Source organism: Triticum urartu, chromosome 4A, assembly GCF_056163025.1.
Source record: "Triticum urartu cultivar PI428250 chromosome 4A, HENAU_Tu73, whole genome shotgun sequence".
Lineage (NCBI taxonomy): Eukaryota > Viridiplantae > Streptophyta > Magnoliopsida > Poales > Poaceae > Triticum > Triticum urartu.
This window is the reverse complement of record NC_141876.1, coordinates 381,540,370-381,556,401: the sequence shown is the minus strand read 5'-3', so window position 1 is coordinate 381,556,401 and position 16,032 is coordinate 381,540,370. Positions and strand designations below refer to the sequence as shown.

The following is a 16,032-nucleotide window of genomic DNA, read 5'->3' as shown; positions in this document are numbered from 1 at the left end:
ATTAGTATTCACATAGGAATATGAGAACACCCCTTAGGAAAGGTATGGAATCAACATTTGACTTCGAAGAAACTCGAATACCACAACTCAAAAACAAAACAAAGGATTGGCTTGCAGAATAAGCCGGAACAAACATATGATAGAGATTTCATCCGAAGTTTTCGTGGTGGGGCCTACACGGGCTCGATCGTACAGCACCATCATGTACAAGGCAGTGCACATGACATACAAGCGTCCCTGAGTTGGCATAGCCAAGGACTCTTTAAGACACAACGAGACCACTGTAAAACCAACCGTCGATAGGTGGACCACTAGACGTCGAACCCTGATTTCATATCATACATCTATCGGAAAGATATCCTAAGAGCTACTTGAATTCCCACTTATAAACTCCCGAAACTTTCCGGTTATGCAATCAGGTGTTAGGGATACAGGGGAAGCATAATATCTCACCGAAAACTAGCAAATCCTACATCCAGCTGTATCCATCCTTCAACACATAACCAAGAAACCTTCGGAAATCATTTACCTCAACCTTCGAAAAGCATCCGTTATACGAGTTATGGCAATACTCCCGAACTCCCGCCCCAGTACTGGCTGGCGTCGAGGTTATCTCACCAACAAGTGCATAAAAGAGATTTTCGATGTCGGCGAAACTAAACTCAGGTATTCCAGAACTGCAATGATAAAATTGTGACGACAACACCTCGGAGCTCAACTCCCCGAGACACTGCCACAACCCCTAAATGTCAGGAGGCACCAAGAACAATGTTCTCGTCACAAAACCATCGGAACGATTCCAAGATACCCGCGTGATCCTAAATTTTTTTACTGAAATTTTAGAAGAGAAGAGTCAAAACTCTACGTCGGGATGCCTCACCAGAGCGACGAAGGGACTGAGGAGTAAAAAGAATTCCTAACTCTCCGATATATATAATTCCTAAAAGACTCAAAACATTTTTCTAGACTCAACAACGCCACCGATTCGATCAAGCCGGGGCTCCTAAGGTCGGGGAAGGCTCTGATTAGCAACTTGTAACACCCTCGATGCGGCTATATCTCCTACGTGTCGAAGCACGACTTAGAGGCATAACCGCATTGAAAGCAATGTCGCAAGTGAGGTAATCTTCACACAACCCATGTAATACATAAGGGAAAGAGATACATAGTTGGCTTACAATCGCCACTTCACACAATTACATGAATAAAGCATTACATCATCCAGATACAATCAACCTTCGACTATACAACCAAAATAAAATAAGACTACACCAAATGCTACGTAGATCCCTGATCGACCCCAACTGGGCTCCACTACTGATCGACTAGGGCGGAACAACACAAAGGACAAGATCTTCATAGAGCTCCTCCTTGAGCTTGGTTGCATCACCTGCTCGGTAACATCGGCACCTTCAAACTGGTTTCGGAAGTATCTGTGAGTCACGGGGACTCAGCAATCTCACACCCTCGCGATCAAGACTATTTAAGCTTATAGGTAAGGTAAAGGTATGAGGTGGAGCTGCAGCAAGCGACTAGCATATTTGGTGGCTAACATACGCAAATGAGAGCGAGAAGAGAAGGCAAAGCGCGGTCGAACAACTATGATCAAGAAGTGATCCAAGAACAACCTACTTCGAACATAACTCCAACACCGTGTTCACTTCCCGGACTCCGCCGAGAAGAGACCATCATGGTAACACACGCGGTTGATGCATTTTAATTAAGATCAACTTTAGGTTTTCTATAACCGGACATTAACAAATTCCCATCTGCCCATAACCACGGTCACGGCTTTCGAAAGTTCAAATCCCTGCAGGGGTGTCCCAACTAAGCCCATCACAAGCTCTCACAGTCAACGAAGGATATTCCTTCTCCCAAGACGATCCGATCAGACTCGGCATCCCGGTTACAAGACATCCTCGACAATGGTAAAACAAGTCCAGCAAGACCGCCCGATGCGCCGACATCCTGATAGGAGCTGCACATATCTCGTTCTCAGGGTAACACCGGATGAACACTACGTACATCTAAAACCAGCCCTCAAGTTTGCCCGAGGTGGCGCCGCAAGTGGCTCTAGTTTCGGACCAACACTTAGACAAGCATTGGCCCCGAGGGGGGGGTTAAAATAAAGATGACCCTCGGGATGTCTGACTCCCAAGGGAAAAAGGCTAGGTGGCGAATGGTAAAACCAAGGTTGGGCCTTGCTGGAGGAGTTTTATTCAAAGCGAACTGTCAAGGGGTTCCCATTATAACCCAACCGTGTAAGGAACGCAAAATCCGGGAACATAACACTGATATGACAGAACCTAGGGTGGCAAGAGTGGAACAAAACACCAGGCATAAGGCCGAGCCTTCCACCCTTTACCAAGTATATAGATGCATTAATTAAATAAGAGATATTGTGATATCCCAACAAAAATCCATGTTCCAACAAGGAACAAACTTCAATCTTCACCTGCAACTAACAACGCTATAAGAGGGGCTGAGCAAAGCGGTAACATAGCCAAACAATGGTTTGCTAGGACAAGGTGGGTTAGAGGCTTGGCTTAACAATATGGGAGGCATGATAAGCAAGTGGTAGGTATCGCAGCATAGGCATAGCAATAGAGCGAGAAACTAGCAAGCAAAGATAGAAGTGATTTCGAGGGTATGGTCATCTTGCCTGAAATCCCGCAACGAAGAAGAACGAGTCCATGAAGAAGACAAACAGACGTAGATGAACGGATCCTCACAACTCCGGAACGAAACCTAAGCTAACGCGAGAAGTAACCCGGAAAGAAACAAACAACAAAGTAAAACAACCATCACATAATCATGGCACCATGCGCAAACAAGTATGATGCATGTCCGGTTTAATGAGGCATGGCATGGGAATGTGCACAAGCATAACTACAAGTTAAGTGGAGCTCAATATGCAACTTGAGGAAACAGCACAACAATTATTTAGTTCTCTCTCGTTTAGGTACCCATCAAGATTAAATGTTGTTAGCATGGCAAGAGGTGAAACAAATGAAAACTACCTATCTAGGCAAGTTTAAATGAGGTCGGAACAACAAACAACAAGTCCGGTAAAACCCCATATGCATATTTGAAGGTTTGGTACTGATCTGCTCTAAAAACAATTTTAGAGTTATTAAACATGCAAGAAGAGTGCACCATGTTAAACTAGGCATTTTTCTATCCCATTTACATATAAAGTTTATTAAGTTTGGAGCTACGGTTATTTAGTTATGAAATAAAGCATTTTAACATGGCAATAGGAGCAAATTTAACCAAACATCATTTGAAACATTTTAACCATGGATGAAAATGACATATTATGAAACTAGACAAGATTCTAAGCATTTTTCATATATAAATTGTTTTAAACCGATGCACGGTTATTAAGTTATTATATGCATGTTGTCTAGGGACTAAACTGTAAAACTGGTTTTTCTCTGGATAAAAGGAAAATCGCTCTGTGGGAAAAAACACGAAACGGGCCAAATCTGAAAATGCCCACCGGGTGGCTGGCAGCTCACCTAGCTGGGCCAGGCCTAGTTCGGTGGGAGGAGCGATGGCAAAGGGGCGCGCTGGTCTGGGCTGCCTGTGGCCAACACGGCGCTGGAGCTGGGCCTGGCGGTGCAGTCTATCGATGGCAAGTCAACGCGAGCGCTGACGGTGAAAGAACGGGCGAGCAGGCAGCAGAGGAAGGCCAATGCGGCGGCGACCGACGGACTCCGGCGAGGGGACGACAGCAGGTGGCGGGCACAGGACCAGCTGACGGCGGGAATCGGTAGATCCACCAATGGGGAGTTCGGATCCGGTGACGGACAAGGCCGGGAAGGCCGGCGACGACCTCGGTGGTGGATCCTGCAAAAATGGCAGCGGCGCAGGTCTTTGAGTAGAAGCAGAGTACGGGAGAAAGGAGGAGAGGAGACATCGGGGAGATGGTGCGTGGACCTACGGGTCGGTCGCCGAGGTAGGCTGGAAAGGAGAGGGCGGAGGAGGCCGGCGGGGTCCTGTTGGTGCTCGGCGGTGGCGAGGTAGCAAGGACTCTGAGTGGAGGAGGTGCTGGGCACGGGAGACTCCCTGGCGGCGGCTTCTCTCTACGGCAGCAAGTCAGAGAGAGATAGAAACAGAGGAGGATTCAAGGAGCAGGGGCGAGGCTTGTCTGTTGGGTCCGCCGGCGCGTGGCTAGCCGGATGGAGGCTGGGAGGGGCTTCAGGCGCTCTGGTTGGTGGATCAAGATGAGGTGGATGGCTGCGGGTGGATCTGGAGGCTGGCTCGCATTGGGGGCGCGCGGAAAAAGAGGAGGAGACCAGGTGGCTGGCGGCGACGACTGGACAGGGGAGGATCCCTAGGAAATAGGGTTAGGTCTGAAGTAGACTAGGGGTAGCCTATATACACAGGAAAAGAGGGAAGTTGGATCATCCGATCGAAATCCGACGGGCAAGAATAAATAGGCTCGGGAGTCCATAAAAGAAAATGGGGATATTTTGTAGATGTTTGGGGATGATCCGGACACAACGGTGACGACTGTCCCGGTCGGGTTCGGGACAACTTTCAGACGCGCGCAAGGGGGGCTGCGGGCTGACGAGAGAGGTTAGGTTGGACCTGGCGGTAGGTAGTGAGCTGTGTAGACGGTCTCGAGCTGAGAGAAGAGAAGAGAGGGAGGCCCGGCGACTGTTTGCGGAGACCGAAAACGTCCGACGTTAGACCGGCTATACTGCCGCTATAGTTATCCGATGGGGCGTCAAACGGACTCCGCATGCGATGAAACTTGGCAGGCGACCTAGTAACACTATAACATCACCACATGCCAACTTTCAACCCAAAGCAAGAACATTTTCCAGCCAGTTATAAAATAATATTTCGGACGTGTCGCGGGCGCGTGCAAGTGTGTCTGGGCTCAGAATGGACAACGAAAAGAACTGGGGGAAACCCGGACGGATGCAGGTTTTCTAAAATATCCAGATGCAATGCGGATGATGACATGGCAAGATGCAACACGCAAGCGAATGACATGGCAACAACATCGAATAACTGGAAGACACCTGGCACATCTGTCTCGGGGCGTCACAGAAGCTTAGATTCCACACATGATTAAACTGGGGCAAATAAATATCCTGTGAGATATAAAAACTTACCGGATTGGCATGGCGCTTTGTGCTGAGTCCGCGGTCCTCGGTAAGGGGAGGAGGTACCTCAGCTCCCTTGAACAACACCTTCCAGACGCCCTTGTGCGTCATGTCGAAGAGCTCTCACAGTGTTTGGTGCTTGGCCGGGTCGAACTCCCACAAATTGAATGCCTGTCGTTGACACGGGAGGATTCGGCAGAAGAGCATGACCTGGACCACGTTGATGAGCTTGATTTTCTTGCTCATCATGTTCTTGATGCAGGTCTGGAGTCCGGTCAGCTCTACCGAGGAACCCCAGGACAGGCCCTTCTCTTTCCAGGAGGTGAGCCGCGTGGGGATTCCGGATCGAAATTCGGGGGCCGCCACCCAGTTGGTGTCGCGTAGCTCGGTGATGTAGAACCACCCCGATTGCCATCCCTTTATGGTCTCCACATAGGAGCCTTCAAGCCAGGTTACGTTAGGTATTTTGCCCACCATGGTGCCTCCGCACTCCGCTTGCTGGCCGACTACCACCTTCGGTTTCACATTGAAGGTCTTCAGCCATAGGCCGAAGTGGGGCCTGATGCGGAGGAAGGCCTCGCACACGACGATAAACGCCAAGATGTTGAGGATGAAATTGGGGGCTAGATCATGAAAATCCAGCCCATAGTAGAGCATGAGCCCGCTGACAAATGGGTGAAGGGGAAATCCCAGTCCGCGGACAAAGTGGGTAAGGAAAGCTACCCTCTCATGGGGTGCGGGCATAGGGACGATCTTCCCCGCATCGGGTAGCCGGTGTGCGATGTCCGCGGCCAGACATCCGGCTTCCCGTAGCTTTGCGATGTGCTCCTCTGTGACGGAGGAGACCATCCACCTGCCTCCCGCTCTGGACATGCTTGGAGTGCTTTGAGAAGAAAGACGTGAACTTGGGCGTTGGAGCTCGAGTGTGTGAGAATGGATAAGAAAGGAGGAAGAAGGCGTGGGTAGAAAGGGTGAATCTTTGTCCCTTTATAAGGGCGGAAGAGGCGATACGCCTCCCCACTTACCTAGTAAAATCGCTTATTCCCTGAACGCCATAATTGATGGCGCGGTTGGGTTACCCATACCTGTATTGATGAGAATAATGACTGGGCGTGTCAAGAAAACCGCCTCGTGATATGTGCAGTGCTGGTTGAGAAAAACGGTTCGAATAATGACCGGGCCAGAGTATGATGTCATGCTGCCAAGCATGTTAGCAGATTAGATTTGTGGAAATATTATTCTCTCTACGGTGGTATGTGGAACTTGTTTTGCAGAGCCGGACACTATCCTTGTGTCCAAAATTTTCCATGGAGTATTCGGAGGAAGAACCCGCCTTGCAATGCCGAAGACAAATCTGCGCGCCGGACTCATTATCATTGAAGCCTGCTTCCGGGGATACCGAGGGAGTCCTGGATTAGGGGGTCTCCGGACAGCCGGACTGTTGGACTATGAAGATACAAGATTGAAGACTTCGTCCCTTGTCCGGATGGGACTTTCCTTGGCGTGGAAGGCAAGCTTGGCAATACGGATATGTGGATCTCCTCCCTTGTAACCGACTTTGTGTAACCCTAGCCCCCTCCGGTGTCTATATAAACCGGAGGGTTTAGTCCGTAGGACAACATACAATCATACCATAGCTAGCTTCTAGGGTTTAGCCTCTACGATCTCGTGGTAGATCAACTCTTGTAATACTCATATCATCAAGATCAATCAAGCAGGATGTAGGGTATTACCTCCATCAAGAGGGCCCGAACCTGGGTAAACATCATGTCCCCCGCCTCCTGTTACCATCCGCCTTAGACGCACAGTTCGGGACCCCCTACCCGAGATCCGCCAGTTTTGGCGCCGACAGTGCACCTCCCGAGTTTCACATGATGTGAGCCGTGACGACCGAGGCCAGGCGGGCGCCAGCGGCGCAGTGTACCAGTTCCCTGTTTGGTGCCAAGGAGGCAAGCGCAGGCACGGAGTCCCGAGGAATCAACCAAAGGTTTCCATATCGGTGCAACAAGACCAAGACTGCTAGGATGGCGGAATAAGGACATCGCGGATAATGTGATATAATATAACGACAATCAGATCGAATGCCTAGATCTCCATCTCTCAAAAATTACTATGAACTCCTGCCGAGTGACTATACCGGAGATTATATTCGCCAGGTTCTGTGTTGCCAGAGCAAGGGTGCTGAATGTAATGAGGTTGAACATGCATTTACATAGAAAATATGAATGGTTTGTTGATCAGAGCCGGCAGCTACTGTAGAATGGAAGAGGCTCTAAAAAAGCTAAACTTTGTATTGGATCTGCATATGACAGAGTAATTTGAAGTCATTGTGTTAACCCCATACATGACCTTTCTGCGGCTGATCCCTTTGCTGAAATGATGAGGTTTTGAAACCGGACTTATTATTGGTATTTTTAGTTTGAACCTCTCTTATATGCATGTTCAGCTGATCGACACGCGCGTTTGTAGCTGAATGAGCTGAATTTCATTTCTAATATCAGTTTGAACCTTGCAATCTTCAAATTTGAGCCATGTAACACTGGAATTTGAACCTTGTAATATTATGGGCTTTTGTGTTACAATCGCTGAAATGGCATCGTATGAGACTCGTATATCGGTAGTCTATTTTGACCTTAATATGCAATACACTTAGATTTTATTAACCATTCACGACCAAGGATCCAGCCGGAAGTAGAGCAATGGCAAATGTTGTCGCAATAAGATGTAGATGATTAGATGCTCGTTTCTCCTAGTTTAGTATGCATGTAATTGCTTACTTTCTTGTGTGGAAATGTTATGTGTGTAGTCACTTTTGTAATTGTATGCTTAATTTGGTTATGCAATGCTATTCTTATAAGTATATATGTTGATGTTCTATAGATAGAGCATATTACATCACACACAGACCACACTAGGGAACCCGTCGGTCATGAATTCATCAATCGCATACGGTTGTATACCAGCAAGCGTTTGCCCACAACACACACGGCTTATTCCTTCACAAACAGCTCGGGTGGATCAACTGTATGCCATGTGTCACACACTCAACTCTAATCTGATTTGTGCTTGATGTCTCCGACATCGCTCGCACAGTTCGTATTATTTTTCCATGTATCACTGTGCCCGCCTCTGCTCGCATCCGTGGGCGCGCTCTGCTCGTGTATGTCCACGCGCTCAGCTTGTGGACAACTTTTCCTTCCGTGTTCAACTGCTATAGGCATATATATGGTTGCTCGCCACTGAGGCGATCGTGGAGCGCTCTGTTTGCGTCCCTGCGTGAGCGCTCTGCCATCGGTTGGGGCCTGCACATGATCATGTTGTGGGCCCCATATGCATGCGGTAGCACCGCCTGCGTCGCCACGATGCAGTTACGTGCGACACGATGGAGTTACGTGCTGCAATTTAGAACTGCCATCCGGGGGTGTGGATATTCCAGGCCGTCCGGCTTCCCCATTAATTCCCGCGGCCATTATAACCTTAGTCTCTTCAACATCTCAATCTCACCCCACAACACAACAAGCACATCCACGATGACACAAAGAGAGAGGATATCTAGCGGTGCTCCAATGGAGTTCGGTGAGCATAAAGTGGAGACCTATGCAAGGGAGACAGGACTCTCAGTGGTGTACACCAAAGACCCAGCCGTGGTGGATGACTACATCAGCACCGTGGAGCAGTTGCTTGCTCGAGACAAGTACAAGGTGGTCGGCATTGTCCTCCAGTACACTGACGGTCATCCCGACAAAGATCAAAAGGTTGCCATCGCCCAGTTGTGCGTGCGCCATCATGTCATCATCTTCCACTACTGCATGGTCATAGAGCCTTGTGATCGTTTTGCCAGGTTTACCAATAGCACCGACTACAAGTTCGCTATGGTGGACACCTACAACGATATAAAGGCACTCAAGGTTATGGGCTTGGCCTGCAAGAACCTTGTCGAAATCCATCACCACAACAGGGTCTGGGGCAGCACGAAGAAGGGCTCCCTGGTTGAACTCGCCTCAGCCATCAACGATCCCTACTACGAAAAGATGAAGCAGGATGCCTAGAGAACTAATCCTGTATCCTGGCACGGGTACTGGACGCAGCAACTAGATGAACCTCACCTCAGCTTCGCGGCCAAGAGCGTGTACACATGCTACAAGATGCATAGGCGGATCGTTGGCATGAGGAATTTCCTCGTTACCGAAATCGACGAGGCTGGATCGAGTCACAAGAAGAGCAGTAGCGACAAGCGACACAAGAAGTAGATGATGATCCGACGATCGTTTATCCTAGTCAATTATGCATGTAATATATAGTTCACTTTGGTGTGTGGAACTATGATGTGTCTAGTAGCCACATATGTAATTATGCATGTAATAGTTTACTTTGGTGTGTGCAAATATCATGTGTGTAGTAGCCACCTCTGTAATTGGATGTTTAATTTGGTTATGCAACCATGTACTTATAAGTGTGTGTGTGTATGTTGTTGTTCTGTATGCAATCCCAACGCACAACACACATGTCTTATTAGCAGCAACCTTTTGTGTTATTATCGGTCTTCGCACACATTTTGGATTACAGACCTGTTTGCTGTGTATCACACACATCTTGTTAAATTGAACCGTTTCTGTTATCTTCGCTCAATGCAAATAGTTCATCCAAGTGAACTGTTTACCCTCTATCGCACACACCTTGATCTGACCGACCATTTCTTTTGTTCCGCCTAATCACAAACAGTTCATCCGATTGAACCGTATGTCGTATATCGCACGCACCTTCATATGGTTGCCCGTTTCTGTTCTTCTGCCTCATCGCAAATAGTTCATTGAACTGAACTGTATGCCCCGCAACACACACACAACTAAATTCTGAACCGTGTTTGATGTATCCTCCATCGCAAACGTTTTGCATCTTTTTGACGGTTTTTTACATCAACATTTGCGATTATTGCATCGCACACAGTTTCGTCGAAGGGTCCCTGATTGTAGTGTCGCGTTAGCAGCATCCTACAGTAGTGAGGGTACCCGTGAGTGATGTGGAGTCGGGTTAACCTAGACGGTATCCATGAGATAACTACGCGGCATGGCTGAGTATTCTTAGCCGTTGCCATAAGTGCGTGAGACCGGGCGACGGGACCACAGATCGTGGATCATTGATCGTCTCCGCTCGCTCCCAAGACACTAACGTTTGGATATGTTTTTCGAGTAGGCCTCTGGCCTTTTTGCACTATCCACCACGCGGGAATAAGTATGGTCACTCGGCATCGTATGATTCTCCAAAAGCTCTTCGGACGTCAGCGATTGAGAGACACGCGCTCGGGTGGTCCGTCTAAGCACCTGCTTTGTATAAAGAGGTAGCCAGGATTGATCCTGGGCATCCATGCAACACACATGAGTGCAAAGGGCGATAGGCCCAAGACCCCTGAGCTCTTAGGAGGTATACTGACTTGATGGCCTCTCTTTTGAGCCTAGGTAGGACTACGGCGTGTCGATCAGCCGAGGCCAGGCATCACCAAGGAAAGTGTGTTTGGTCGGAGTTAATCGAGCATGTTGGCTAAGTTTGTGCACCCCTGCAGGGAAGCTAATCTATTCGAATAGCCATGTCCATGGTAATGGACGCTCGGAGTTGTATCCCGATCTATACAACTAGAACTGAATATTGGAGATGTGAAATGGATATGATGGCTCTGGGATTGCTTTCTTGCAGGGAGTCAAGGAAGGATATCTAGGCCATACTATGATGACCCACAAGTATAGGGGATCATTTGTAGCTCTTTTCGATAAGTAAGAGTGTCGAACCCAACGAGGAGCAGAAGGAAATGACAAGTGGTTTTCAGCAAGGTAATGTCTGCAAGTGCTGAAATTGTAAGTAACAGAGTAGTTTGATAGCAAGATAATTTGTAATGAGCAAGTAACAGTTATAGTAGCAAAGGTGCAGCAAGGTAGCCCAATCCTTTTGAGTCAAAGGACATGCCAAAATGGCCTCTTATGATAAGCAAAGCGTTCTTGAGGGTACACGGGATTTTCATCTAGTCACTTTCACCATGTTGGTTTGATTCGTGTTCGGTACTTTGATAATTTGATATGTGGGTGGAAAGGTGCTTAGGTGCTGTTCTTACTTGAACAAACCTCCTACTTATGATTAACCCTCCCGCAAGCATCCACGACTATGAGAAAAGTATTAAGAATAAATTCTAACCATAATATTAAACTTTTGGATTCAATCGGTCCCTTATGGAATAGCACATAAACTAGGGTTTATGCTTTTGTCACTCTCGCAACCCATCATCTAATTGCTACTCCACAATGCATTCCCTTAGGCCCAAATTTGGTGAAGTGCCATGTAGTCTATGTACACATGACACCACTAAGGGAATCACAACATACATACAATCAAAATATCGAACACATATCAAGTTCACATGATTACTTGCAACATAATTTCTCCCGTTACCTCAATATAAAAGTAACTACTCACGAATGATAAACATGCTCATGATCAGAGGGGTATTAAATAGCATATTGGATCTAAACATATAATCTTCCACCAGATAAACCATATAGTAATCGACTACAAGATATAATCAACACTACTAGTCACCCACAAGCACCAATCTATAGTTCTGGTAACAAGATTAAACACAAGTAATGAACTAGGGTTTGAGATGAGATGGTGCTATTGAAGATGTTGATATAGATTGCCCTCACCAAGATGGGATAGTTGTTGGTGATGATGATGATGATTTCCCCCTCTAGGAGGGAAGTTCCCCCGATAGAATCGCTCTGCTGGAGGGTAAAAGTGCTCCTACCCAAGTTCCGCCTCGAGGCGGCGACGCTTCGTCCCAAAAGTCCTCCCCTTCTTTTTTCTAGATCAAAATACCTTACCAGAAGATGGGCACCAGTAGTGGGCCTAGGAGGCCATAACCCACCAGGACATGCCAGGGGGCCTGGCGCGCCTAGGTGGGTTGTGCCCACCTGATGGCATGAATACTTCATAAATTATAGATACGTTGGAGACGTATCAGTAACTACTAACAAATGATAATCATGCTCAAGATCAGAGGGGTATTAAATAGCATATTTGATCTGAACATATAATCTTCCACCAAATAAACCATATAGTAATCAACTATAACATGTAATCAACACTAGTAGTCACCCACAAGCACCAACCTATAGTTCCGGTAACAAGATTGAACACAAGAGATGAACTAGGTTTTGAGATGAGATGGTGCTGTTGAAGATGTTGATGGATATTGCCTTCCCCAGGATGGGAGAGTTGTTGGTGATGATGAGGACGATGATTTCCCCCTCCAGGAGGGAAGTTCCCCTGGTGGAATCGCTCCGCCGGAGGGCAAAAGTACTCCTACCTTATTTTTTCTAGATCAAAATGACTTATATACCAGAAGATGGGCACCGGAGGTGGGCTGGGTGAGCACAACCCACCAGGGCACGCCTGGGCTCCCTGGCGCGCCCAGGTGGGTTGTGCCCACCTGGTGGGCCCCCTCTGGTACTTATTTTCTCTAATATTCTTCATATATTCCATAAAAATTCTCCATGAAGTTTCAGCTTGTTTGGAGTGTGCAAAATAGGTAGCCTGACATAGCTTTTCCAGGTCAAGAATTCCAGCTGCCGGAATTCTCCCTCTTTGTGTATACCTTGCATATCATGAGAGAAAAGGCATTAGAATTACTCCAAAAAGCATTATTATGGATAAAAACATCATAAATAACAGTAGGAAAACATGATGCAAATGGACGTATCAACTCCCCCAAGCTTAGACCTCGCTTGTCCTCAAGCGAAAACCGAAACCAAAAAACATGTCCACATGCTTAGAGAGAGAGAGGTGTCGATAAAAATAAAACATAGACTTAGAAGCATCATGTTGATTATTATAATAGCAACAAACTTAAACATAAGACTCTTACATAGAACTTTTATCATAGACTTCTCATGAACAAGTGAAAATTCATCACACTATTGAAGTATAAAGCAAAAACTCTATTAGAAACTAACAAACTATGTTCTCAGTCAACTTTGCAACTACAATTCATCATCTTTTCAGGAAGGGTCATGCATCCGATCCTTTAGGCAAGTCCACATACTCAACCATCATATAGTCTTCGATGATTGCTAACACTCACCACATACGCATGAGCAAAAACGTTTCAACCGGACACATAGAAAGATAGGGGCTTGTAGTTTCGCCTCCCAATGTATTCACCTCAAGAGTGATGTCAACAATAATAACTTATGCTATCTATATTCAACTAGACATATGTGCCTAGATCTTTCCTCACCACATGATTCTTGCCAAAGGAGAAAAATAAAAAGGAATAGAGAGAAAACATTTGACTCTTTGCATAAAAGTAAATACATAAAAGTAAAAGATAGGCCCTTCCCAGAGGGAAGCAGAGGTTGCCATGCACTTTTTTGTTTGTATGCTCAACCCCTTAGTTCAAAAGAACATCATGTTGTATTGCCCCTTATGATATTAAACTTTATTATGCAGTCTGTCGCTTTTATTCTTCACCATCACAAGTTCGTACAACGCTCAATTTTCTCTTACACTAAATGATCTCACACTTTTAGAAGCAATTTTATTGCCTTTTTGCATCAATGACAACTTACTTGAGGGATCTTGCTCAATCCCTAGGTAGGTATGGTGGACTCTTGAAAATAAGATTTGGGTCTAAGGGTTTTTGGATGCACAAGTAGTGTCTCTACTTAGTGCAGAATTTTTGGCTAGCAAAGATAGGGGTAAGCACCACATGTTAAAGGATCCATGACAATATGACTTCTATGCGAATATAAGCAAACATAAACCATTAGGTTGTATTCCTTGTCCAACGTCAACAATTTTGGCATATAATATTTTGAGAGGGCTCACAATCACAAAATATTTCTAGGATAGTATATTTAATGTGAATCTTCTCTTCCCTTATTAATTCTTCCATGAGTTGCATCATTGACTAATGTTATGTTTGTCAATCTCTAATAAAATATTCTACTTATACATTTCCTTATGTGGTGTCATCACCTACCATAAGATTAGCATATGATCTTTTTATTTCCTTTCTTTTATTTATTTCCTCTCTTTTAATTTATTTCCTTTCTTTTTATTTGCAAAATGAAAGTAAGGAAAGCAAAAACTCAGAATAAACTTTATTATATATCTCGCACACGATTACAAGGATAGATCACTAAGCAAAATCTCGAAAGAAAGGATCGAACTAAACTTTTATTTATCTAAAGCAAAAGATCAAACTAAAATAAGTAATGGCAAAAGATAGTGGGGATGATACGATACCAGGGCACCTCCCCCAAGCTTGGCAGTAGCCAAGGGGAGTGCCCATACCTGATACTCAATTTTCTTTTGGTGATGAAGAAGAAGGTGGTGATGAAGAAGAGATCTTGTCCTTCTTCTCCTTTTCCAGCTTACGTCGGAGAATAAAGTTGTCTATCCTCAACTCATCGTTTTCCATCTCTAGCTTTATTATCCTCTTGCATAATGCCTCCATGCTTTCATTTTTGAAACAAGGAGGAACTGGTTCATCATCTTCTTCTTCTAAAGTCAAGCTACAGTGCTCCACATCCCCATAGGACTTGCGGTTTGCGACAAAATCAACAACCTAGCTCTCACCCTCAGAGTCTTGGGATGACATATTTTTAGATCTATCGGGAAAACAGCAAGGGAAGAAAATAGAAGATTTCTCCGCGATACGGTGGTCAACAGGTTCGGGGGTTATATAAAGATTTTTTTAATCTTGGGAAACAAGCAAATGGAAGAAAAACATAGCCCGAAAGGTGCCCCAGGTGGGCACAACCCACCTGGGCGCGCCTGGCAAGCCAGGCGTGCCCTGGTGTCTTGTGCCCACCAGGGTACGCTTCCTGGAAGTTTCTTATTTTCCTAATTTTCTAAATATTCCAAAATTGACAAAACAATTGCGGATTTTTTGGAGTCCGTTTACATACCGTATCACGCACCTCCTTGTTTTCACGATTCTGGAGTGTTTCATAAGGACTCTTTTATGTGTTCTTGCGATGTCAAAGTTTGGATAATATTACTTTCAACATTAATGGTCGTACCTGAGATATACTGTTTTATTCGTTGCCCATTAACAACCTTCAGGTTAGTACCTTCGACATTATTTATTTTTATGCCTCCAGACCGATAAACCTCGTCGATAACATAGGCTCCTTCCCATTTTGAGAGGAGTTTTCTTGCAAAGAATCTGAACCAAGAGTTGTACAAAAGAACATATTCTCCGACTTTAAAATCATGCTTTTGGATTCTCTTATCATGCCATCTTTTGACTTTTTATTTAAACAACTTAGCATTTTCATAAGCTTGGGTTCTCCATTCATCTAAAGAGCTAATATCAAATAATCTCTTTTCACCAGCAAGTTTGAAATCATAGTTGCGATCTTTGATTGCCCAATATGCTTTATGTTCTAAATCTAGAGGCAAATGACAAGCTTTTCCATAAAACATTTTATAAGGAGACATACCCATAGGATTTTTGTATGATGTTCTACAAGCCAAAAGTGCATCATCTAATTTCTTTGACCAATTCTTCCTGGACCTATTGACAGTCTTTTGCAAGATTAACTTTATTTCTCTATTGCTAAGTTCAACTTGACCACTAGACAGAGGATGATAAGGTGATGCAATTCTATGGTTAACATCATAGTTGGCAAGCATTTTACGGAAAGCGCCATGAATAAAGTGTGAACCACCATCAGTCATTAAGTATCTAGGGACTCCAAACCTTGGGAAAATAACTTCCTTAAGCATTTTAATAGAGGTGTTGTGATCAACACTACTGGTTGCAATAGCTTCTAACCAGAATATGTGCATACCCATTAGAGGAAGGAAAAGGTCCCATGTAATCAAATCCCCAAGCATCATATGGTTCAACAACAAT

The 16,032-nt window shown here is 45.4% G+C and overlaps 1 protein-coding gene across 1 annotated transcript; it reads left to right on the top strand.

The window, feature by feature from the left end:
* The first annotated feature begins 8,686 nt into the window (after nucleotides 1-8,686).
* On the top strand, nucleotides 8,687-9,169 carry LOC147975913 (uncharacterized). The gene has a single exon (XM_087520643.1). It carries the CDS (start codon nucleotides 8,687-8,689, stop codon nucleotides 9,167-9,169), a length of 483 nt encoding a protein of 160 aa, XP_087376769.1.
* Nucleotides 9,170-16,032: the final 6,863 nt, after the last annotated feature.

Coding starts and splice junctions, on each gene's coding strand:
- LOC147975913 (XM_087520643.1), top strand. CDS start 8,687: ATGGAGTTCGGTGAGCATAAAGTGGAGACCTATGCAAGGGAGACAGGA.